Source organism: Amia ocellicauda, chromosome 8 (assembly GCF_036373705.1).
Source record: "Amia ocellicauda isolate fAmiCal2 chromosome 8, fAmiCal2.hap1, whole genome shotgun sequence".
NCBI classification, from domain to species: Eukaryota; Metazoa; Chordata; class Actinopteri; order Amiiformes; family Amiidae; genus Amia; species Amia ocellicauda.
Window position 1 is genome coordinate 39,329,974 of NC_089857.1, and position 25,361 is coordinate 39,355,334.

The 25,361-nt window shown below is 37.9% G+C and overlaps 1 protein-coding gene across 2 annotated transcripts in view; it reads left to right on the top strand.

Moving 5' to 3' along the window:
- The window catches only part of slc12a2 (solute carrier family 12 member 2), a 74,402-nt gene extending 50,330 nt beyond the window's left edge, over window positions 1-24,072 (top strand). Inside the window, exons 12-27 of one of the 2 annotated variants that reach the window (XM_066711361.1) lie at window positions 534-657; window positions 3,950-4,051; window positions 6,385-6,540; window positions 8,735-8,834; window positions 10,734-10,845; window positions 11,632-11,772; window positions 11,871-11,977; window positions 12,674-12,753; window positions 13,481-13,624; window positions 15,092-15,139; window positions 15,905-16,027; window positions 16,175-16,286; window positions 17,477-17,563; window positions 18,089-18,224; window positions 18,719-18,786; window positions 19,795-24,072. In XM_066711361.1, coding sequence (XP_066567458.1) covers window positions 534-657; window positions 3,950-4,051; window positions 6,385-6,540; window positions 8,735-8,834; window positions 10,734-10,845; window positions 11,632-11,772; window positions 11,871-11,977; window positions 12,674-12,753; window positions 13,481-13,624; window positions 15,092-15,139; window positions 15,905-16,027; window positions 16,175-16,286; window positions 17,477-17,563; window positions 18,089-18,224; window positions 18,719-18,786; window positions 19,795-19,930 — 1,776 coding nt within the window. In that variant the 3' untranslated portion in view covers window positions 19,931-24,072. The remainder of the gene's footprint in view (window positions 1-533; window positions 658-3,949; window positions 4,052-6,384; window positions 6,541-8,734; window positions 8,835-10,733; window positions 10,846-11,631; window positions 11,773-11,870; window positions 11,978-12,673; window positions 12,754-13,480; window positions 13,625-15,091; window positions 15,140-15,904; window positions 16,028-16,174; window positions 16,287-17,476; window positions 17,564-18,088; window positions 18,225-18,718; window positions 18,787-19,794) is intronic. The other variant, XM_066711362.1, reaches the window with a different exon arrangement.
- Window positions 24,073-25,361: the final 1,289 nt, after the last annotated feature.

Below are 25,361 nucleotides of genomic sequence, written 5' to 3' on the forward strand. Positions count from 1 at the left end.
ATAATAAATCCAAAATGGAAGAATGACAAGATGATGGGAACCAGTTACAGAGTAACCTCTGTGTTTCCAAAAAAGTATTTTAATGAGTGATTGATTAATTGTTAGGAGTATATAATCAGTCTTTAAGTAAATATTTTTGAGGGGTATTAGTGTTGGATATGAACAATATTCCTGTACCTGAAAACCACTTGAGTGGTCAGTGGTTATTTTGTGTTCACTTTAATTATGGTAATATTAAAGAATAGAGAAAATTAGACATATTGCACATTAAAACCATCAGCAGTAAGAAATGCAGCATAGTTACAATTGTGAAAATGATAAAAAAAAAAAAGGTCCTCATAGCAGATTTTGTCTGGTTCTTGTATCCGTATAAAAATAAAGAAACAAAATTGACTTCCTATTGACCAAAAACAGACCAGTTTCTTCACCGAATAATCTGATATTGAATTGCTTGAAATATCCGTTCTTTAAAAAATTTCCTTACAGATTTGTCAATGTGTTTACTCTGATTTTTATTTTTCGTTCTCATCCAGGCTTTGTGCAAAGACAACATCTACCCTGGTCTGGGCCTGTTTGCCAAGGGCTACGGCAAGAACAACGAGCCCCTGCGCGCCTACCTCCTCACCTTCTTCATTGGGCTCGGCTTCATCTTGATTGGTGAGTCTCCTCGAGTAGCACACCTTTATCGATGTCTCCGTGCTCTGGGTGTGAAATGACATGAAGGGAAGCTCTTGTCCTTTAACACTAGAAGTGCCGACATTTCGAACTACCTTCAAGCGCCATAGCCGGTCATTGTAACCGATTAGCTCTTTAATAGCTGCAATATGACAATCGAAGGCAAACCACTGTATAAAACTCAGAAGTTTTATTCGTGAACTTCAAATCCAACATTTATATAGCACAAATGCAGTATTTAAATTGAAATATGATCATAAAACATTAATATTATTGCTATATATAACTGCACTTTTTTCTAAACGCACACTGCAGTCAAAACATGAATAACTATATAGCGTATAATAAGCAAAAAGCTCAAAAATGGCATACAATAAGAATGAAACAAGTGTAAACATAAATATTGGAATAATGCTCAAAAGCAATATTTTATAAAAAAAAAAATAACTTGCATTTATCAAAACATAATTGTACACTAAAGTAAACATTTTCAACACTGTAAACTTTGTTTTCAACATACACTGCTTTTATTTTTCACTGTGGCTTTGTATTTCAAGAAGCAATTTACTATACACTCACCTAAAGGATTAATAGGAACACCTGTTCAATTTCTCATTAATGCAATTTTCTAATCAACCAATCACATGGCAGTTGCTTCAATGCATTTAGGGGTGTGGTCCTGGTCAAGACAATCTCCTGAACTCCAAACTGAATGTCTGAATGGGAAAGAAAGGTGATTTAAGCAATTTTGAGCGTGGCATGGTTGTTGGTGCCAGACGGGCCGGTCTGAGTATTTCACAATCTGCTCAGTTACTGGGATTTTCACGCACAACCATTTCTAGGGTTTACAAAGAATGGTGTGAAAAGGGAAAAACATCCACTATGCAGCAGTCCTGTGGGCGAAAATGCCTTGTTGATGCTAGAGGTCAGAGGAGAATGGGGCGACTGATTCAAGCTGATAGAAGAGCTACTTTGACTGAAATAACCACTCGTTACAACCGAGGTATGCAGCAAAGCATTTGTGAAGCCACAACACGTACAACCTTGAGGCGGATGGGCTACAACAGCAGAAGACCCCACCGGGTACCACTCATCTCCTCTACAAATAGGAAAAAGAGGCTACAATTTGCACAAGCTCACCAAAATTGGACAGTTGAAGACTGGAAAAATGTTGCCTGGTCTGATGAGTCTCGATTTCTGTTGAGACATTCAGGTGGTAGAGTCAGAATTTGGCGTAAACAGAATGAGAACATGGATCCATCATGCCTTGTTACCACTGTGCAGGCTGGTGGTGGTGGTGTAATGGTGTGGGGGATGTTTTCTTGGCACACTTTAGGCCCCTTAGTGCCAATTGGGCATCGTTTAAATGCCACGGCCTACCTGAGCATTGTTTCTGACCATGTCCATCCCTTTATGACCACCATGTACCCATCCTCTGATGGCTACTTCCAGCAGGATAATGCACCATGTCACAAAGGTCGAAATCATTTCAAATTGGTTTCTTGAACATGACAATGAGTTCACTGTACTAAACTGGCCCCCACAGTCACCAGATCTCAACCCAATAGAGCATCTTTGGGATGTGGTGGAACGGGAGCTTCGTGCCCTGGATGTGCATCCCACAAATCTCCATCAACTGCAAGATGCTATCCTATCAATATGGGCCAACATTTCTAAAGAATGCTTTCAGCACCTTGTTGAATCAATGCCACGTAGAATTAAGGCAGTTCTGAAAGCGAAAGGGGGTCAATCACAGTATCAGTATGGTGTTCCTAATAATCCTTTAGGTGAGTGTATATAGCCTGCATACTTGACAGCTCGGACAGTCCACCCAGGACACGTTTCTGCACTTTCCCTGCATGAGCTCGTCCCTCACACTGCATTTTGACAGCCTCTCCAGGTGAATACTTTTACTCCACGAAAAAAAGGAAAGCATTGCAATAAATGCTCCTCTGCTGATAATGTCCATGAATCATTATTTTGCGTGTGATGTATCTGCGCTATTGCACTCTGTACAATGTGTAAAAGCACTCTGTGCCATTTGGACCAGGCGTTTCACTTGCAGTCTTTTCACAGCACTGGCACAAACCCACGAATCATCACTGTCATTCCCAGTATCGCAGATGCCCCTGAATCAGTCATGTTCATATACACAGCATTTCCAAAACGAGCTCTCTTCAGTCTCGGTTTCCAATCCATGTTTATTTGCGGGTAATCACTCTATCGGCTCAATCTGAATACAGCTGTAAGAAAACGCCTGTAATGCTGTACAATGCGTGTGTTTTTCAATCACTTGAAAGACTGTAGACGGGTACCAATCGTCACTTGAGCGCCAGACTGACTCTATTGTAAAGGCAGGCAGGATTATGCGTTATATTTGATTTATGTATTTAAATAACCAGTCAAAATAACCCGATTTTGGCTATTCTAGGTAAATGTGTTTATAACTTATTTATTTTCGTGTTTATCCAGCTAAAACGCCGTAGGCATGTTTAATACATATATTTAGGAAAAGTCACGAACGGGTATGTGCAGTGTATTTAGGAACACAGTAATTCAAATTTTAATAACCAAATCGGGCAAATTGACCGGCTCGGCACTTCTAGTGTTTAATAATTAATTTATTTTGTCATTTTCTTCTCACTAAACGTGTAGAGAGAAACGGGAAAATTATGGTTGTAGTTTAAGCATAGAAGGACCCCTATATTAACAGTGACTTCCCTTATTTTGTTGAAGATACTTCTGAGCCGTCTTTCACCTGCCTCACTGATATTGCTTAATTTCACAAAGGTCAGGCTGCTCAACGCCCCCCCCCCCCTTCCCATATGCCACAATACAATACCTCAGATTAATCAAAAGAACAATGCAAGTGTTTACAATACACTCAGTCGAGGTGGATGCTAGGTGAACGTCCTGAGCTGATTTGTGCCGACAGTCTGCTAGACATTAACCTACAAGTAGACTGACCAAGGGCAAATATAGATCTTCTCTCAGTCTAAATCTATGTATATTTCATTAATGTTGCAGATGGATTTATCATGACAATAGACTTTGAATGAATCTTAATTATTACATTTAAAAACATTACTTAATTAATGTTAAAATCACAAGAAAGTAGTCTCTTGTTATATCATTTTACAGTGATAATGGCTGTTCATCACTGGTAATTGAGGTCTGCTATGTACGTATGTAAGTACGTACGTATGTTCGTTCGTGTTGGGGTAGTTTAGTAGCATATAGTTCTAACCATAAAGCTCTGACATTTGTTTTACAGCCGAGTTGAACACCATTGCCCCTATCATTTCCAACTTCTTCCTGGCCTCCTATGCCTTAATCAACTTCTCGGTATTCCACGCCTCTCTGGCCAACTCTCCAGGTAAGACGCTTAAAAAAACGAAACGATCTCGGACAGATACTTTGGCTCTCTGAGACATGACTTGAATTGCTTTTGTGGAGCTTCAGCTCACAATACCTTTTTCTTCCCCCTCCTTGTGATGGGTTTGATAAATCGCAGTGTAATTTCCTGAATCTTGTCAAGGTTTGTTTATATTTTAGAAACCAATGAGTTTTTCCTGGAATCTGAGTTACTGAAATTTCACAGTTTCTTTCCCTTATCGGTTTAACTCCTTTTTTTCTCGATAAGAAGATATCCATTATTAGAGGTGGAACTTTTGTCTCAGTGCAAAATACTCATTTCAGATATGTATTCGATGATAACATTGTTTGCATTACCCAGACTTAGAGGAACATGGAAATCATCCAGACGAGGTTCAGATACTCAAAGTCAAACCTTGCAGACTGACTTCACCAGCTGCCATGTTTAATTGTCCCATGAGGTCCTATGACTCTGGAGTTCTTTTATTCCTCAGTTATCCACCTACAGTGGAAAACACCTTAAATTTAATGTTGCAGAATTGTAATGGTTATAAAACATTTTCATTTTTGAGGGCTGGACAAAAATGTTCAGATCTGTTCAGCTGAAAGTTTTCATACCAGATAAGGGGATATTTATGTTTTAAAGAATGTACAATCATTGTGAAAACAGAGGACATTATTTTGGGCGTGTGGTTCGTGCTCTTTAACCTGCAATATGGGACAGTGAAAATAGAACAATCCATTTCCCTCTGCTGAGAGAGCAGCTATTCCAGTCCAGAGTCCACTCCCTTTTCCATTGTGAAAGAGGGAAAACCTCAGGAGAGACCCTGCCCAGGAGTCACTGAGGAAGAGCGCCTGGCAACCATGGCTGTGACCATCCCAACAGAGCAAAAACTGGACCTGCAAGGGACTCTTCTCTGCGTATCTGGCAGAGAGCTCTAGAATCAGGCAGGAATTCAATAACATTCTGGAACACTGGAAACTAATAGACATAAACCCTAAAGTATCTTTAATGTTCTTTTTTTGTTTGTTTTTTAAACTGTTTAGTCACTACTTTTCCTATAATGGCATATAGGTGCTAATAGATTTATTTAAGTATACATAAACTTGCATTATTAGATACATGAGTCACTGAGAATTCAGTTAGTGAAAAACAAACCGTACCATCCTGAAGGACAACCAAAATCAAAAATAAATCCGGAATTAAACAGGAAATGTACTCCCAGAGTTATAAATATGTATGTATTGTTTTTATTATGTTTTCTGTTAAATTCATTTATCGTGCAGAGTTTATCAGGTTCTTTTAAAGATTGTGTATTTTTTCCCCTTTCACCAAAGTTGTAGAAGAATTCCAGGTACATATTTTACATTTAGACGTTATATAGTTAAAGGGCACATTGGGAAATAATCAACAATAAAATTATATCAAATTTCAGAAGATATTTTTGTGGATTGTATCTATCGATACCATGTTTGATTTGAATCATGCCCAAATTATGAGAATCTGAACTAACAATATGGTAAAGTTTACAGTGTTTATTATATACAATCCTGCTGTTACTGCAGGGCTTATTCTCGATCTACACCCAATATACCCTTTAAGCCATCTACTCTTACTAGTATGTAACTGTTCAATAGAAATAATAGTTATCATATAATGGTACATTAGAGTATCGCTAAAAAGCCCATCAGTTTCATGTTGCCCATAATGCTCTTTTCCAGTCCTTTAGTGCACATAAAACATAGCACAGTTCTTTTCTAACTGTAGTGCTAACACACAAGACTTCACATTTCATTTCAAAGAGTATAAACAAAAGATTACTTTTTTAAATGTGAACTAGAATTTTCTAATTTAAGATTAACTCCTCTCAAATTTCCCACTGTATCTTTGTGAAATGGGATAATTACATATCTCTTCCCTTTACCTACATGTCATTGAGTATTTACTGTACCTGCTCACCACTAAATTAATAGGGCAATATGTAAATGGAGAAGCTGTTTTGCCAAAGAGCAATATTCTTGAATCCCTGGTAGATTATACATCTGTATTAATATTATTATTATTTATTTCTTAACAGATGCCCTTGTCCAGGGCATATTACAAAATATAAGCGCAATACAAAGTGCAATAATAGTGCAATTCAAGGCATAATGCATTTTACAAATTCACAATTTACACAACTGTATGAATTATTTGTATATATACACAATTTGCTCACAGGTGTTTAATTTTAGCTTTAGATTTCCTGCCTTTCTTCAGGTATGCTGAAAATTAGTCATCGTTTCAGGACCTGATCATGCAATACTGTTTTGTTTGTTTGTTTTAATCACTAGGTTGGCGCCCTAGTTTCAAGTACTACAACATGTGGGTGTCTTTGGCGGGAGCCATTCTGTGCTGTGGTGTGATGTTTGTCATCAACTGGTGGGCCGCCTTGGTGACAAATGTCATCGTCATGGCCTTGTATATCTATGTCAGCTACAAAAAACCAGGTACGAAATGTACAAGAGAACGCAGGTGTTCACTTGTCTTTTGTTTCAGTCACTCAGGATATTTTTACTTTTGCCTTATGTTGCCTTAATTTTCCTTTTGTTTTTTTAAAAAAAGCCTAAAAAGTATTTAATTTTAGGAAATTTTAGATGTGGATCAATGTTTTTGACCACTGTCATTTTAAAAATGTGGAGCAGTGCACAAGAAGAGTAACCTTTAATTGGTAGGGGGTCATGAATAATTCAGTGAAAAAGGGACCTTTATGGACAGTGAATATGATCATAGACCCTTTGTTACTTTTAAAACATCTGCTGTTAAAGAGTTAAACAGAACCAGCCTGTTTTCAGGACAATCTACAAAGCATATCAAATTAGGTACTATTTAAAAAAAAAAAAAAAAATCCATTATCTGTGACCCTCTAAAGCAGAATAAATTAACAATTTGAATTAGAATGAAAACTGTATGATTAGGTATTGTGAATAGTTACTGTGTCCCAAACCTCAGTAATTTTAGCAATGTAAACAAACCCACGAAAAATGGTTCACAGATATGCATTCATTTTAAAATGTTTTCGTAGCATGATGCTGATTAAATCCTAGAACTACAGACAATACATAGTCATTATGAGCTACTTCAGATGCATTGATTTTCATTGTAGATTTTTTACAAACATTTAGATCTGTTACAGCAGGCTAGCTAAGGAGACCGGCAATACAAGAGCTTAATTTTTAGTATTTCATGTATTCATCTTCTGCTATTTAAAGATTTTTCATGGTGAACCTTTGATCATAAGTCCTTAGCTTGCAATTGAGTAAATATGAATAAAACTGACCACTGAAAACCTTTGATCAATTTTAACAACTGTCCAGAGCCTACTAGTTATTTATTACATGTCTTTGGTCAGTTATGGTTTGCCATCTTTTATTTTATTGGTTCGCTAGTTTCATACATGTCTGGGTTACATTTGATTTAAATATGCTATATTCCAGTTAGTCCTTCACAGTATTCTAGCTGCTCTTCTTTGTCCCAGTTTTAACTGTGAAAATACATACCTGGCTCTTTGATCACAATTTTGCAGTTGTTTTTATTTTTCTTATACTCCTAATTCACCCATCTCCCCTCGTCCATGAGGTAAGCTGCAGAGTAGTCTTGGCTGTTATGACTCATTCAAAGTTAGAATACTTCTCATTCAAGGTGTCAGATTCTCCAATCTCCTAATAGCGTTTATGCCCTTTGGGTTTCGACTGCCTGAGCAGTCAATTGGCAGGTTTTTCCAGTGCAAGGAAATGGCCTGGAATTTTGTGAAATGGGCCTTTAGCAGCCTATTTAAAAAATAAAATAAAAAACCTTCCCATTTTTACACCAAGGTATAGCAGAAAAATTTAATGGATAAGTCTTCCATTGCATTAACTCTGCCATTTGAAAATATTTGAGATCGGAGGGGTCTCTTATTTTTGCTTTATTTGTTGCAATGCAGTGGCATTTCTTCAGTTAAACTTTATAGATGAAACTAATTAATAGTTATTAACTTTTCTCAAGAATAATATATTTAGTTGGTGTACTGATTTTAAAAATATCAGTAGGACTAAAAGCAGATGCTTTCCTGGCTTTTGTATTTTATTTTACTAACAAAACAACTTTTTTCCAAAATTCCATATATTATCTAACTGGTTTCATAAGCTAAAAGTACTAGATTTAGGAAATCACAAATGTATGGCTTCTCACGTTAAATCACACAATGGGAAAAGGAGCTTCCTCTGGAATGTGGGTTCCCATGTGTTTCCATTTTTTCGGAAGACTCCACATTTGACACGCATACGTACTTTAGACACGCACTTGCACAGTAACAAAAATATATAATTCTTCTGTTATGGCTGGTTTGTCTAATTCTTATGGAGTCTGGGCTGCTTAATAGTTCTTGGCACCGGTACAGGACCACCTCTATCCGCCATGACTTAAAACACATCTTTGAGCATGTAAACAGCGCCCAACTAAATCAGCCAGGACGGTTTGGTTAAGAACCCGCAATTAAAGTGAGGAGTGTGACACTCGCTGAGGAAGTGATGACAGTGTGGGTGTTTACACTCTGGATAAGAAGTTGAAAGTACAACAGATGTGAGTATTCACATGGACATATGGTACAAATAGTGTATAATCGCAGTACATGAAAACCAATGGGCTTCTCCTGCATTACAGATGTGAACTGGGGATCTTCCACGCAAGCCTTGACGTACCACCAGGCTCTGACGCACTGCATCCGCCTCACGGGCGTGGAGGACCACATTAAAAACTTCAGGTAATGAGATGCCAGCAACACGAGTCCATGAACGGACTTAGCCGGGAGGTCTTCGGACCCTGTGCCCACCTGCTTGATCAACCTTCTTGCTCCAATCGGTCTCGTTCCATTCACAGCCTGAAATAAGGACATGAACATGAGTCAACTGGTCCATTGCTCTGACCCATTCAAGGTCTGTAGGGCCAGGGTCTGACTGGAGTGCTAGACTCCCTTGTTCTCAACCTAACATGCAGGGCAGTTTCTAACCATAGAAGCAGATTTATTTATAAAGTGAGTACCGGTTTCAAATGCATGTAATGTTTTGATAGAAGGCTATTCACTACAAGTTTTAAAATAATATATGAAATGGGCTACAGAGCAGCATTGTAAAAAGGGCAGAGAAATGGTTCTCAATCTAAGTAATTAGACTTTGCTTTAAGAATTGATAGCCTGATTACATGCATACATATTTTGTGTCCGTGCATTGTGCTATAGGGAATATTTGACCTGCTTAAAAGATTTTGGTTTTGCCCTATTCATTTTAGTGAATCTCTTCAAACATCAGCCAATTCAAACAAGCATAAGCAGATCTAGTCCAGCTCGCAGAATAAATACATTTGTTTGTTAAATAAGGCTGCATACAGTTCAGGAAAGCACATTATTCTCCTGGGAGGGTTATGTAATGGACCACTTGGGACAGTTGGTAATGTTTTCAATTGCTGAATGGGATATTGTTTTTGCAGAATTGCTCTTTTCAGGTTTGGAATTCACAGTTTTTCTTGCATTTGCAATATTAAGTGTTAAACGTCGACATATGCAAAAGAGAAGCTGTAAAGTCACCTTTGCTCAAGTTTTATTTTAATAAGTTACTTGATTCTGATGTCTTATTGAGAATACAAAAGACTGTATCCTATGGGGCCAACACACTTAATCCTTTTAAGGCGGAAGGTAAAACATACATCAGATGCTGTTCTGGAACAAGAACTTCTAGAACACAGTCAAAAATTTAGATTAGATTATACTTTTATTAATCCCCAAGGGGAATTTCATATTGTAAACAAAGTATATATACACACACACACACACAAACTAACAAGGACAAAACAAACTAACATCAAAAACAAGCACCAAGATCAGCAATCCAAACATTTATAATTTTGAAAGTGATAAGTGTAAAATCTTATTGGACTGTTTTATGCACTGAACACTTCTGTTTTTTTTTAAATTATTATTATTTTTATTATTAACACTCTTGTTATACTGAAAATGTATACAGTATCCTTGGTTACACTTCAGTTATTCTACAAGTCTGAACACGTATGATGCTTTTCACAAGGTAAAACATGTTAACACAATGCGTTTAAATCTGCTTTTAAAATTCGATCAAAGAGAAGTCTGAACTGTATCAATGCCCTTGTTTAATTTGACCCCTCCTTTTCTTCAAATATACCTTCAGAAGTTTCCATGGCAATAAGCTGGTGTAAGGATTAAGCATTTACTTAATGTCTTCATTATTAAAAATTGTACTGACGGGCTTCAGCAGTTGGTAATCCTTGGCATTTAATAATCTTTACTTTGATGTACACTCTTCCTACACCTTGATACTTCCTTGGTTTAATAAGTTACTATTTGGGTTATTAAAAAAGCCGTCAATTTGCCAGTTTGTTTTCTTTGTATTTACTGCTACCTCAATGACTTCTGATCCACAGAATTAAAGGTAATCCATTATCCACTGATGTAAGCATTCTGGCAGTGAATTCAAATTAGTTTTGGTTAGGTTAGTCCTGGGTTTTAGTACTATTGTAGTTCTCCACATTAGTATTTCCAGTTAATACTTTTCAGTGATTGTTAGTCGTACCATTGTGAGGCTTTCAAATGTCAAGTACTGCAATATATTTATTCTCCTTTGATTTCCAACAGGCCCCAATGTTTGGTCATGACTGGATATCCAAATACTCGTCCTGCACTACTTAATCTGGTTCACGATTTCACCAAAAACGTGGGGCTGATGGTGTGTGGGCATGTTCGTATGGTAGGTACCTTCAATAAGTCTCAGCATTTCAACTGGATCTTTAAATACATCTTTAAAGCATTCATAAGTTAAGTCATCAGTCAGGAGGAATACACAATGTGGAAGCAGCCATTTATGTTGTCACATATATTTTATGTTGGGGTTCTGCTAAGGAGCTTGCTTTTGGCATTAATGTCACAGAAGTAACATAATTTAACATGGTTGATCTGAGGAGCTGCCCACAGCTTATTAAAAAGGTGTTTGTTCCAGACTTCCCTTTAGCAGTAAAATTTGAGCTCCATAAAGACAATTTTAAAATTGCAGTGATGTAATTGCACCTCCACTGGACTGTTCTGTAAAATAAAATGAAAACACCATTTTAAATACTTTATCTTGCCAGCACCTATTAAATAAAGAAGTAATCAAAACCACATTTCTTGAATGTGTCAGAAAGCTGAAACCTGTTTACGACACAGAACAGAGGCCTGCTTTCATAGGGCTGTGATTATTATAATAAACTCTGTATTATGACACAGCCAATATCCACAAACCCATTTTGTTTTTAATAGTGATGAATGTCAAGTATCAAGTTTTAAAAGCCAAATATTCCTATATAGATGGCATGTCAGGTTGGGCATAGATGGTAACAAATTGCTACCTACTTGGATCTCAATCAATGTATGGTTGGATGGAGTGGAGGCAGCTGGCACCATTCACAAATTAAAAACAGACCAGATGAGACAATTTGAAGTATGGCTCCATCTTGCCTGCGCACCTTTGAGAATGAGATGTGTGTTGCTTTTCCAGAGCGCTCGCAGGCCCAACTTTAAGGAGCTCGCTAATGAACAAGGCCGATACCAGCGCTGGCTCTTGAAGAACAAAACCAAGGCCTTCTACACTCCAGTGTACGCAGAAGACCTTCGGCAGGGGGCCCAGTACTTGCTGCAGGTAGGAGCTGATCCAAATCTCATTCTCCCCACCTCGTAATTTCTGTGCCTTCCTCACAGTTGAGAAAAATACCAACCACAGTGTCTTTTCACCGTTAGGCTGCAGGCCTGGGGCGCATGAGGCCAAACACGCTGGTTCTTGGTTTCAAGAACGACTGGAGAGATGGGGATATGAAAGATGTGGAGACGTACATTAACATGATTCAGTGAGTAGAGCAGGTCCCTCATCTTCGGTCTGTTGTGGGTCAGTAATTCGGCTTAATTTCTTTAAGCCGAGTGAATATATTCTCCTAATTAGCACATTTGTTACTTCATAAAAAGTACGATAGTCTTAGCCTTTCAGATCTTTAAGCCTAAAAGAATCGGACACTTGGCCTTGTAGTGAAACGGTAATATTTGTCAAGCACCAATCTGTAACAGGCTGTGGGAAAGTAATTGTATTATTTAAGGTATTTAACAATTGGACAGAATGGAAAATTTTTCTTTACATTTCCAGCAATGGAGGTTTTTGCTTAATTTTTTTTTTTAAACTTTCATTTTAAAGGGATACTTGTATATAGGATTTTGAGGAAAAACATGCCTTAACATTCACATCTGTTTGAGTATTTTCTATTTACCCAATGGATGACTTTTGGAGAATAAGATACCAATTTTCATTTGGTGACCATATGTACAGGAACATAACCATTATGCTTTGGTGCCTTGTATTTTGAATGAAGATTGTTTGTTTGTTTTAAATGGTTCTCCGATTTTTTTTTTTTTTTTTTTTTTTTTTTTAAGCACATGGATAATTAAAGTTCAATGTGGTATTATGTTTATTCATCTTTTTGTTGTTAAAGTTTCCATGTCAAATGATTTCCTGAAGGGAAGCACACAGTGTAATTGATTTATTTGTGTTTCAGTGATGCATTTGATTTCCAATATGGAGCAGTTATCCTTCGGTTGAAAGAAGGACTTGATGTTTCCCATATTCAAGGTCAAGGTACGTCTCTTTTTGTCCATTTGTGAATAGTTTATTTATTCTGTTTGTCTTATGTTGCCCATCCTATGAACTGGTGTGCTCTGTTGAATTAGTCTGATTTGTTTTTGCTGTGATGAGGGAATAAGAGAATGAGCCCCATAGAACATAATGAAACTAAAGCCATTTACAGGTACTATACTTATTTTGAAGGATTTGATTTAATTATTTTTAAATGGCTGTAACGGTATATATTCAATCACAACAATAAAGATTAGTTTGTCTAGACACTGACTCAATCTAGAAAAACTCCTCAGTGAGTCTTAGATTTAAATAGATAAAAAAATCTCTAATTGTTGAAGAGCCACATTTGTTTTTCTCGGCTGAGCAGCAGTCCCAGGACTCTGCTGACCTCGTCTCGAATGAACTGGGTGCTTTGAACAGTTTCTCAAGCCTGTCAAGGGAGTTAAGCTCGGTTTCTGAAAATAATATGGAAGTTCCTTTGATACCATAACTCCTGTTTTAACAATGGCACTTCATGCTCTGAAACTTGCGTGACTTGAGATGTACGGAACTATAACCTTTCTGTACTAAAATCAATCACCACAAGTGTATTTCTTCCAATATATATACATTGTCTTTCTCCCTTTCTCACCATTTGGGGATGCAATCTTCAGCCTGTAACCGCAGCTGTAATCTGAGACTCCGAGCCGCTTTGGCATTAATCCGTTTCTTGCCCTGTGCTTTATAGATGAGCTGCTGTCGTCTCAAGAGAAATCTTCAGGCATCAAGGATATTATTCTAAATATTGATCCAGGCAAAGACTCGGATGCAGACTCCTCCAAGCCTTCCTCCAAAGCTCCTAGTACCCACAACAGCCCAGCTATGCAGAAAGGTAACCTCTTCCTTCAGGCTAATCTATCGGTATGATAGCACCAGACCTCAAAGCCAATTATTTTATAAAAAGTTTTAAAAGCTTTGGTATCTGTACAGGTTGACTGAAATTCCCTTCAGGAAAAAACTTGCCGCAAGTATTTTAACCTTTATTCTACCCCTTCACCTTCACGTTTATAAAAAACAACTGCTGAAATGTTCAAATCTTATTATGTTGGATGTTAAAAACTTAAAGTATGAATACTTCCAGACCAGTTTCCATGTGTAATGGTACCACATTGAACCATCAGGTGTTTTTTGTTTTTTGTTAGTTTTTTTCCTGCCTTTCCCCTCCGCTGACAACGTGTTGCATTACCCACAAGAAAGGAGAACACTTTTTATCAGATTTAGTTTCTAGTTAAGTCGCCAGTCGTTCAAGGGCACCACTTTGGTGTCCGTAAACACTGTACATTTTCCTGCGCTGTGTATATTTTTCCAAGGCTCTCCCCCTCATTTATAAAATCTAAATGTACGTCATTCCCACAAGCCCTTCTTCCCTTCACCCCTCAGAAAGGAAGTCATCCTCTGTGACACAGTGACCTTTCCCGACCTAAACACGGCCTGTTTGGATTCCCTCTACAGATGTCTCCAGTTAAAACATTTTTAGCCTTCAGTCAGCTGGCCCCACATGTAAATCTGTCCCAAATAAACACAGGGAAACAATTCCCACAGTTTAAGACCGTTGGATTCGGTGCTTTCGTTCCTATGGACCATTTCTAATTACAGATAGTAATTTACACTCGTCGTTGGCTTCATAGCCAGTAAATTTTAATCTCCACTAATTACTTCCTCTGTGGATGTATTTAACCTTGGGATCACGTTGACATTTTGTGACTTTGCGAGAGATTTCTCATGACCAGTGTGTGTGATTCATAATCGGTATCATTTGACACATCTAGGATAAACTGAAGGAAAAAGGTCTTTTATCCACTCTTCACGTGGCAAAACCAAGACTGTAATTGTGAATCTGACTTCTTCTCTTTTCCATTTTACTTTTAAACTTGACTACTACACCCCGTAGAGTAAATATGAGTAACTAACACTAACAATTAGATTACAAGCTGATATGCGAGGCAAAAATAAACTGTTTATTTTAATTTTCCATCGCTGTAGTTGGTAAATATTAAACGGCCATTGTAAATATTACACCGATCAAAGGGTACTCTGTGCTTTTTTTTTTATGGCAACTTAAACACTGAACGAGACTCTGATCGTTTAACAAAGGCGAGTTTCACCTCCACTCTTTGAGTTCATTCACACCACTGGAAAAAGTCTGAAGTTTTACACAAATTCATATAATCTTGATTACATTCCCTTAATCTCTATTATGAATATTATTGAATGTCACCGAACACACGCGTCTCATGGTGATGCACTGTTTAACAGTGAACTTTAACATAAATGTTTTTTTCTTTCAAACATTGTCCAGATGAAGATGATGATGGCAAGGCGCCCACACAGCCACTGTTGAAAAAAGGCAGGCATCCCACCTTTTGTTTTACCATTCTTTATTTGGTCTCTTCACTTTCTGTACTGGAAAGATTCTTTTTCTTTTCTTTTTCATTAATTCTTTTTATACTTTGTCACTTTGCCCTTTCTTGTGTTGAACATTTCCTTTTCCTCTGGCTCCATTTTAGAAGCTTTTCAATCTAAATCTGCACTCTGTCCTGTAGCAGGAATCCCTTCCTCTCCTCTCCTCTCCTCGTCTGGGATTTATAGCTCTGTGTGTCAACTCTGAAATGGTGCTGTCATGGCTTGGGGATTCTGGGATTCCTGATGGAGAAAAGGCTGTCTGATGGTTTATCAGATAATTCAGGGCTAGGGACTCTAAATATGGAAGATCAAAAGCAGGAATCCTCTTTAATGTAACTTCTTCTGGTTTTGTTTTGCTTGGGGGGAAATAAAGTGGTGACTGTGTGTTACTTCCAACTTTGTTTTTACCTTCTATGATTCTCAGTGCATCGTTTTTATAGCTCAAGCCATTTAGACTGAGAATCCTGGAAAACGTCAAAATGTTCTCATTGTGGGTTGACTGTTAATGATGCTCTCAATGCTTTGTGTGATGTTTCAATATTGTAATGGTTAATATTTGAAGTTCACACTTTATGAATTATCCATTCTATGTATGAAATGAGGTGTAATTCTTGGCTTCTGAAAATATGTAAACATCAAAGATGGAAGTAAAAATATAGATTTTGTGATTTTACACCTACCTTTTAAATTTTTTATGTTTTAATTACAGATAAGAAAAGTCCAACCACTCCTCTCAATGTCAATGATCAGAAACTGCTGGAGGCGAGCACTCAGTTCCAGAGGAAACAGGGCAAAGGGACCGTGGATGTGTGGTGGCTATTTGACGACGGGGGTAAGTGCTCAACCCAGAGATATCTCATTAAAACTGCAGTCTGAAGAGATCGGTTTTGATTTTGCTGCTGGTACTGCCAGGCATGGCAAGTTATTTGTAGTTTTGTCTAATCTGCTGATTTATTTCTTCTTTGCTATGAAAACAAAGGTTTGACCCTGTTGATCCCATACCTGGTTACCAATAAGAAGAAATGGCAAGACTGCAAGATCAGAGTGTTCATTGGAGGAAAAATCAATAGGATAGACCATGACCGAAGAACGTGAGTTTCCATTCTCCCATGCATCATTTAATATTGGACTTTTCACCGGTGTCATTGCCTTGTTTCTCTGAAATGGAGATTAATTTGTTTTGTTACCACTCTTTTATTTACAGCTCTGTATGTAATATGAAAACAAGTTTATTTAAGGTAAAAAAAACCAAAAAAACGAAATACCATACAGGTTCACTTGCTTTTCTTTCCCCTTGCATTTAATACCGGAAATATGATTGTTTTTCCTTCACTGATGGTGAGCTACGTAGACTTTACAGTTTATGATTGAAAATCTATGGAGATTTGAAGTCCCGCTGCAGCTTCCCGAAACATTAATTTAGTTCACACCATTACAGTAGCACAGGAAACTGAATGGCAAGTGATGAACTATGTATCGCACAATATTAGAACAAAAGGTTTAAATGTTGCTTTTCAAATGACGTGGTGTTCAGCCATTTGTTCTGCATTATAAATAGAATCGTACGTCTGAAAATACTCTGTAAATGTTTCACATTTTCTGTCGCAGCTGGCTCCACGATCTTTGAAGTCTATAATTAGCCTGCTTATAGCAGTAGGGCTTTTATCTTTTTTGGGCAGCACATGCTGTATATGCATCACAAATATCCTCATTCATGTTTCAGAATGAAAGAATGAGAAATGCATCTATACTCAAACCTAACAACTCTAACAACTTTATTGGTCTGGTCTGTCAGATTTTATATGGTGATGAAATCTTTCTGACCATTATGGGTTACGGATTACCTGTTCACCACATGGTTGTGTAATTGATGTGATGCATAGAAAACATTTTTAGTAATCATATATTGTGTTCTTGTATTTATTTATTTTTCCTTCATTTATCTGAATATTTGCAACTTTTATTTTACACCATATTCTTTATTCTTTATTAAGAGGAACTTAGTTTTCTCAAATGTCCTGGATTTATTAAACTCTAACCATAGAAAACAAGTATTCCAGAATTATACTTTTAGAAAAAATAGAATGAGAGATTTGAAGTGCAATGGTGCTGTTATTTTCCTTTATACTGGAAAACATTACTGAACTGCTAAAATCTGCTTTGGAAACAGTTTTCTTTCTCTGATATTGGGGGGCTTTGTTTTTACAACTATATCGTACACACTCTGAAGTCTTTTCTTTTGATGTAGAAAGTACTTTGATGTTTTTCAATTTCCTCACAGAATGGCAACTCTGCTCAGCAAGTTCAGGATAGACTTCTCTGACATCACAGTCCTCGGGGATATCAACACAAAGCCAAAGAAAGAAAAGTAAGATTCCTAGAACTTTTTTATTTTTTATTTTATTAAAGTAGATACTCCGGCAGTAATTGTATACTTAGATAGACTTAACTTCAGTCATAGAAAGATGACCAAAACATGGTTACATTTCCTGAGGAAGAAGCTCCTGAATGTTATGGCAAACCATCAGTCAGCTTTACAGGCTTTGATTTAAGAACATAAGAGGTTACAAACGACGGGAGGCCATTTGACCCACCGTGCTCGTGTTGTAGTTAATATCTTGACGATCCAAGAATTGCATCTATATTTGATGGATGCCAAGGAGTCGGCTTCAACCAAATGGCTGGGAAGTTTGTTCCAGACGGCCACAACCCCACTGTGTGAAGAGGTCTCCTATTTTCTGTTCTGAATGTTTAATCTATGCATTCAGCTCACTGTAGATCTCGTTTAAATCCTAATTCCTTACAATTAGCATTTTGAATAACCTGTGTCTATTTTTATATATTGTGACATCACAAGGCCTGTATCATTAACAATCCTGTGCACTTTCCTCAGTATCTCAGCCTTTGAGGAGATGATCGAGCCGTACAAACTCAACGAGGATGACATGGAGCAGGAGGCGGCGGAGAAGCTGAAAGCGGACGAGCCCTGGAGGATCACGGACAATGAGCTGGAGCTTTACAAGACCAAGGTCAGCCTCCTTCCCCGGCCCACCTTCACACCCTCGACGCTTCAGATTGCTTCCCAAGTTACCACCTTTTGGAAAACAAAATGCTTCTCCCTTCAGGAACTGCCTACAGCCAGGCCCTCTATGATGACGATCCTAGTATTGGATTATTGATGTGTATCCCACAATGACGTGATCCCTGGTTCTGTGCGCACTTGTGTTGAAGTGCCGGATCGAATTTCAGCAGTCTCTCCAGACCTGTGTTCCCGTTAATGGGACTGTGTAGAAGGAATGCTGTTTTAAAGTGTGTGTTGTATATTTGTGCCATAAACGCCAACGCTTAGCTAATGGAGTTATTGGAGCACTTATTTTTTTAAAGGTTAAGGTTGTTAGGTTACTACCTCGTAGAAATTGGGTTTGTGCTTTTGTTTAATCCGAATGGGTCAGATGCAGACAAACCATCTCCAAGCCCTTTTGAATTTCATGCTATTGTTTAATGTGTTGTTTTTTTATTACAGACGCAGCGCCAGATCAGATTGAATGAATTGCTGAAAGAGCATTCAAGCACAGCAAACCTCATTGTCATGTGAGTAATAGCAGATTTAAAATGCATCAGTGCTGGAAAAAAGCATTGCTTTATATACACCTGTGTGTCTGTGTTCTGGCTGCTTTCAGTTTTATGGAGCTAACCGCTAATCGCCTTTAACTGTGATACTCGTATATGGAAGATTATATTGTGCTATGTTGTATTTTACAGTGACTCATTTTACTGGTCACATATTCAATAACCCAGCCAGCTGAGTAAATTGTTTCAATGTGTCACTATGGTGTGTGGAATTAGGACCCCCCACTCCCGGCAGGATTAGGGCTCTGTTAATACTGTTAATACTATTAATGAAGGACTTTGGGTAAAAACATGGACAAAGTTACACTCTTATGAAAGGTTTTACTTCCAGTTTGTTCCATCGATAGTTTACATTTTAAATGGTCTATCCCTCTATTGCCATTTTGCATAATTAGTCTTTGTGAATGAACAGATACAGAAAATTGCCTTTGTTTTCCAGATGAGCAAAGTGAATTACTTTTGTAGCGTGTCTGAAATGCCTTGAGAAAATATTGCTTCTAATGATTTAAAAAGGGCTCTGACATTTCAGCACAGTGCTATTGGGGCATGCCTTGTTTAAGCAAAAAAGATTTGCTGTTTTTGAATTTAAATCATTAAGATGCTTATTCAGTCCCGCAAGACATTTATAAGAAGCACTCTGATTAAAAGCAACTTTTAAAGTAGCACTATGACAAAAGCTTTTGCCAAACAGCCCTCAGACTGACCTGCTAGTCTGAGATGGATTTGTGTGGGGTGTCACGTGAGCTCGGCCTACGCAGGTTTCTAATACCGAGACCAGTTCCGATTCATTAATTCATTCAGCAAAATAAATATACAGGGCAAATCCCATATTTGGTACTGTGTATGCATCGACCTCTGGCACAGTTTTTGACGCACCCTCTCCTCAGCCGGAGACTCTCCCGCAGGTGGATGTTGGGGTTTTGTACGCCGTGAAGGATTGAGAAGCTGACTTGCTTTTCTGGTTTTCAGGAGCATGCCCCTGGCCAGGAAGGGTGCCGTCTCCAGCGCGCTGTACATGGGCTGGCTGGAATCCCTCTCCAAGGACCTCCCGCCCATCCTGCTCGTGCGCGGCAACCACCAAAGCGTGCTCACCTTCTACTCCTAAACCCTGCGGCACGCGGTGGCCACACGCGTCTTTAGGAGACTTTTAACAGACTTTAAATATATATATATATTAAATATATACAATGTTTTAAAATGAATACAACTCATGAAGTAATGAATACCGACAACACCCGAGAGATGAACAGCGCCAACCAGGCAGGGAGGGGCATTTGGACCGAGTGGACCAGCTGCCAGGTTCACCCAGTGGAGAGGTTGCACAAGATTGGAGAGTCAGTCTGCAGGTCATGGTAATGCCAGTTTAAGCCTTTTGAACCTTAACAAAACTACACAAACACCTGACGATCCTCTCCTGATATTTGATGGAATGTTATTATCCTTTTCCGTTTTTCCTGACTTAAGCAACAAAAAACTAAAAAAAAAAAAATAACTAAACTTGCGCAGTTGTGGTTCATCTTATTCTTACCGCCATTTGATTATTCCTTTTGCTACTTGAAGAGCAGCAATAATCATCAGGGTTTTTAATTTTGTATTTATTATTTTTCTTCTGTTGGGAGAAACAATGCAGAATGCTTTGCAAAACCTTGTATAGCCTTATTGAGGTGCCTTCCACATCAATTTAAATCCGATGACTCTCACCGCACTGACGCATATGCCCTGGTAATAAAGTGAATGTTGAATTCTGATTTTGCTGAAGATGTGAGTGGACTTCCCTAAATGACCGGTAGTTTCCACAGTTTTGTGTTTAAAAAAGAAAAAAGCTGCTTTAGTTTTATTTTCTTCACTTCCAGTCTTCCTTTGAGCTAGTAATGAATTAAATTTGATTCTGCACTAATCCCCTCGTCACACGTGTTAGACCGGTGTATCGTCTGAAATCAGAGGTGATTATGAGGGAAGTAAGCTTTAAAGAAAATTCAAAAAGAGAAATTAATTAATGCTAATATTTTGCCTAGGTAACTTATTCATGACTTATCCAAAGCAAACGTAGTCCTTGTGTAAATGGTGGGCATTGGGCATCGCTCGTCGATCGCTGTGTGCAAAAGCATTCTAGTGTTACGGGCCGCATCGAAGCTGCTAAAGAACTGTTTTTTTTTTTGTCTGAACCTCAAACCAAAAAAGAAAGATTGTCGGGCCGGTGGAATTGAAACTGTTGGTGTTTGTTTTAACCCCGGTGAATAGGTACCTCTCCTCACCATTTCACTGCAGGGCCCTGCTCCTTCACGGCCTTATCTAGCTCAGTGGTCGGTTGGTTGGTCTATTGTTGCTTGTACATTTCACAGTCTCCCTGGAGAAGCATTCGTTTTTTTTTGTTTTTTGTTTTTTTTCTGATTTGTGCAAAGAACAAAACGACAACAAAAAAAGCATATAAGGTACACAGACATCAATTTGCCTTAAACATTAGTGTAAAGGTCTTGCTAATATTTTTACCATTTTTTTTCTTTTTCTGAAGCTGTAATGGCTGGTTGGTGACTTGTATTTAAAAAGTGTAATGCAGAGGTCAGTCCATATCGAGTCCTTCACAGTCCTGTCCCACCATCTCTGATTTTGGGCAATACCATCACTACCACCCCCACTAGGTTTCAGGGAATTGTATGTAACTACGTTTTTTAGCAAAAGTGACATTAGCCATTGGGGAAAAAAAAAATGTATTGTCTTGCATTTGACATGTTTTCATTACAAATAAAATGGCTCCAAACTCAAACCATGTTTGTTGTCTAGACTGATTTATACCCGAATCGAACAGTGTCCATCACTAAGCAAGCTTTACCATAGCAAAGTTTTTTTTCTGTGTCACTTTCAAGTGGTTTTTACCAAACTCTGACATGGTTTGACCCACGGACTCGGCTCATATGGACTGACCATAGAAAGCCGCAGTAGTTTACTTGAAATTGTACCTGCTGCCTCTGTGACACCTGTCTATAGAAAGGTGAGTGCTTTGGGGTTGATGTCTTCATTGTGAAGGACACGTGTGCGCACACTTTCATTTTCTTACTCTACGCTGATTCAGTGAGGATTCTGGAATTGCCTTTTATTCTGTTTGTATCGTGTGACATAACCAATGATGTAACTGATGAAACCTCACTTATTTATAAGGTAATATTTCTCATTACCGGACACAGGGTCACTTGGGAAGCGGAACCCTCCACAACCTTTACCGATTTAAAGAATGTGCCGTTTGATTTTATTTATATATATATCTGTGTGTGTTTTTAAATTGGATCAATGTCTGCTGTCTAGACTCTGAGGATACCTTTCATGACTGGTGTCAATGATACCAGACTACTGTTCATCATGCAAAGCAGTATTCTTTCCCCATCTGTAATTTCAGTCAGACAGCTTTGAAAGAGTCCAAGAAGAATTTTTCTTTATTTAATCTCTTTCCATGGCTGCTTGCCATCCTAAACATAAATGATAACTTAAGATCCTGATAAGAGCTCGTCCTTCAGAAATGGCACAGAATTTCTGTAATTGGACGGAGCTCTCTGACTCCCACCATTCTGAAGCACAGCATGATGGGTACTGCCTTGTTAAGTGGCGGGGGTCCACAGGAGCCAAGTAATATTTCTCTTCTGTTAAGAGCACAGCAGACCTCTTTTGCCCTCAAGTTCCCATAGTGAGGAACCTTGTACTAGAAGCTGCCGCTAAATCCTGTACACTTACAGGTTCATCTGTTTGTCTTTCTTTCCGTTTGAGTTTGTTATTTTTACTATAACATTAAAGATTTGGAGACGAACCTACGTGTCGCCGAAGGAGTCACACAAGGATTCCACGTCCCGTCACTTGTAGACGCAAGTGGAACTACATAGCTGGTGACATGTTGGGTTCAGTGAAGGTGGAATAAGAATGTGAACGTGGGGGAGGGGGAGAGATGATGGAGATTAAAGTTGGGGTACTTTTTTTTTTTTTGTGCATGTGTGTGTATATATACATACAATATATACAGTTTTGTCCCCACAATGGTTTCTGATGTTAGTGTGCTGAAGAATCTCCACACATCACCTTCTCTTGCTAGCTGCTAGCTGGATCTGGCTGCCCAACCTGTTTCTAATGGATTAGACTTGATCTGGATTTAAGGAGGTATTTGACACGATTGTGTTAAAGGCCAATTCTTCACGTCTTTGTTGCAGTGGTGAACACACTTGTATTTAATGTGTGTATTTAATTTTTTTAAGGGGTGGGGGGAGGGGTTGTATAGCTTTGTAGATTCCCGACAGTACCCACTTACTAATATGTTCAACGATCACTACTTTCTTCTATTATAGTTGCTTAGAAGTACATTTTTCAGTACACTTTCTTCCACAGCTGTGATATAACCTAGGGATGAAACCACAACACCAGTCTTATCTCGCACAACAATCTTTCAAATCATTTAAAACTTAATTGTAGGAGCAGATGTTTTATCTTCTGGGAGCTGTTCCATAATTTGCTAATAATAGTCTGTTACAACCAAATGTGTATTTGTGTGCGTGTCGATTGTACACATCTATATAAAGGCACAGCAGGTGTCTGAATGAATAGATGAGACCAGTCTTCGGTGTTGTGCTGTCAGGCCTTCGATATTCCTCGGCTGTTAGGAATTTGAATTGGAGCAGGTGTGGCTCGACTTCGTGGTCATTCCATTTCCAACGGTCTTTCACCAGTCTGTCTCTGTAGCCAAAGTGTTTTTTTTTTTTTTTTTTTCTCATCAGACGTAAAACATAAAAATGAAAATAAAATAAAGCACTGGTCATTCTCAAAATCTCCTTAGTTTGCACTGTGTAATTCATACTAACCTGTAAATAACTAGTAGGGTAACAAATTAAGGGAGTGGATTAATAATAAAATTAAATAAATTGGGTAAGACTATTTATTTTTTGGTTTGTTTTAAGTTATCATGCATGTTGAATTTATGTTGGGATCTTGCTCTTTTAAAATTTAGTCTTTTAATTACCTTTTTCAGTCTTTCTGTATATTTCTATCTTTTATATGCCTTTTAAAAGAAGCTGTTGAGAAGTGGTTTCAAAGTGTTTTTTTTTTTTCTTCCTCCACTAGGCTAATACTCCCCTGCCTAGATGGTTGAATCTGTAACATTTTGATATACTGTACTGTTAATGTCACAGATATGCTTTTCTAACATTATTTTAACATTTAAGATTACAGATACTTTGTACATCTTTATTGCAATAAATAAAAAAATGAAACAAATTTAAATGAATGGGAACTCTTTATTCTTATGGCTTTTTATTGTAAATATACTTCAGCTTCTCAAACTGACCTTGTTTTTGTGCAGGAAGATGATTGCAATGCGCTGTTTGCTGGGATTCCTGCTCCCGAACACATCAAGCAATGTATAAAACGGCTGCTTGGGGTCTCTGCCATTAACATTGACTTTGCTGGTCAATACCCATGGGATGCAGAAAAGACCCAATGTCCCTGCTTCAGTATTCATAGTTCCTAGACATACTTTAACCAAGAAAATTAAAAGTTTCTGTATGCTGCCTATATTAGGAGAGCTGCCCCAGATAATATTATGAATGCCAGAATTGTTCACTCTAAAATCTGAATTGAAGCTTTTTCATATGGGCTATTTTGGGGTTGACTTCAGAAGAGCTTTTTTTACTCTGGTTGTGGTGGTGCTACACAAATGTCAAATGTTTCCCAATTAAGAAAATGGAAAATGTCATTAAACACCTGGTATAAATGCTAAATCACCTGAACCTGATCAGGTGGTCACTGAATAGTCACCATGTCATGTAAAGGGTGTCTATTAAGATCCTGACATACTTTTCTAGGTTTTCAGCTTAAATGTTCTTATACTGTGATGTTTTCAATGACCATTTACTTAGAAATCTTAAGATGCTTCCCATGGACCATATAGGGAGTCATTTTAGGACTTATTTTATCTGGACTGTGTTTTATAACACTTTAAATTGGCAGCAGCTTAAGCTCTACAGAATAATTATCAAACCCTTAAATCATATAATGAAGAGCCGGAGTCTCTCTTGACTTATATTCTTATACTGGGTTCCCTATTTGAACTCATTTTAATCCTTCAGCTGTAATGAAAGAATGAAACGGAAGTCAATAATTCAGACTAAAAGTATATGTGAGTATATAACAGAGTACACCCTTGAAACAAAAACCTCACCTGTGACCCATGTACTTTCATTTCCTTAATCAATACTGCTACCTAGTGGTATTATACAGGAAATACATTAGTTTGTCTTCAGCCTTTTACCTCTTTGTGTGACCATGAGTCGTACAGTTCTACATCTGCACATAACCATCTGTTAGATTCACCTCCCAGAAATGGATGCCCTGGCTGTGACTAAAATATGAATCTGTCTGAGGAGCAAATCATCTAAGGAGCAGTAGCAGATGGTTTAGACGTTTAAACTTAAATTTTTAATGTTTAAACGTACTGAATTAAAATAAATGTAAAATCCCTGCCAGCCAACTAACTGTTCCAGCAAGACGATGCCAGACTAATCATT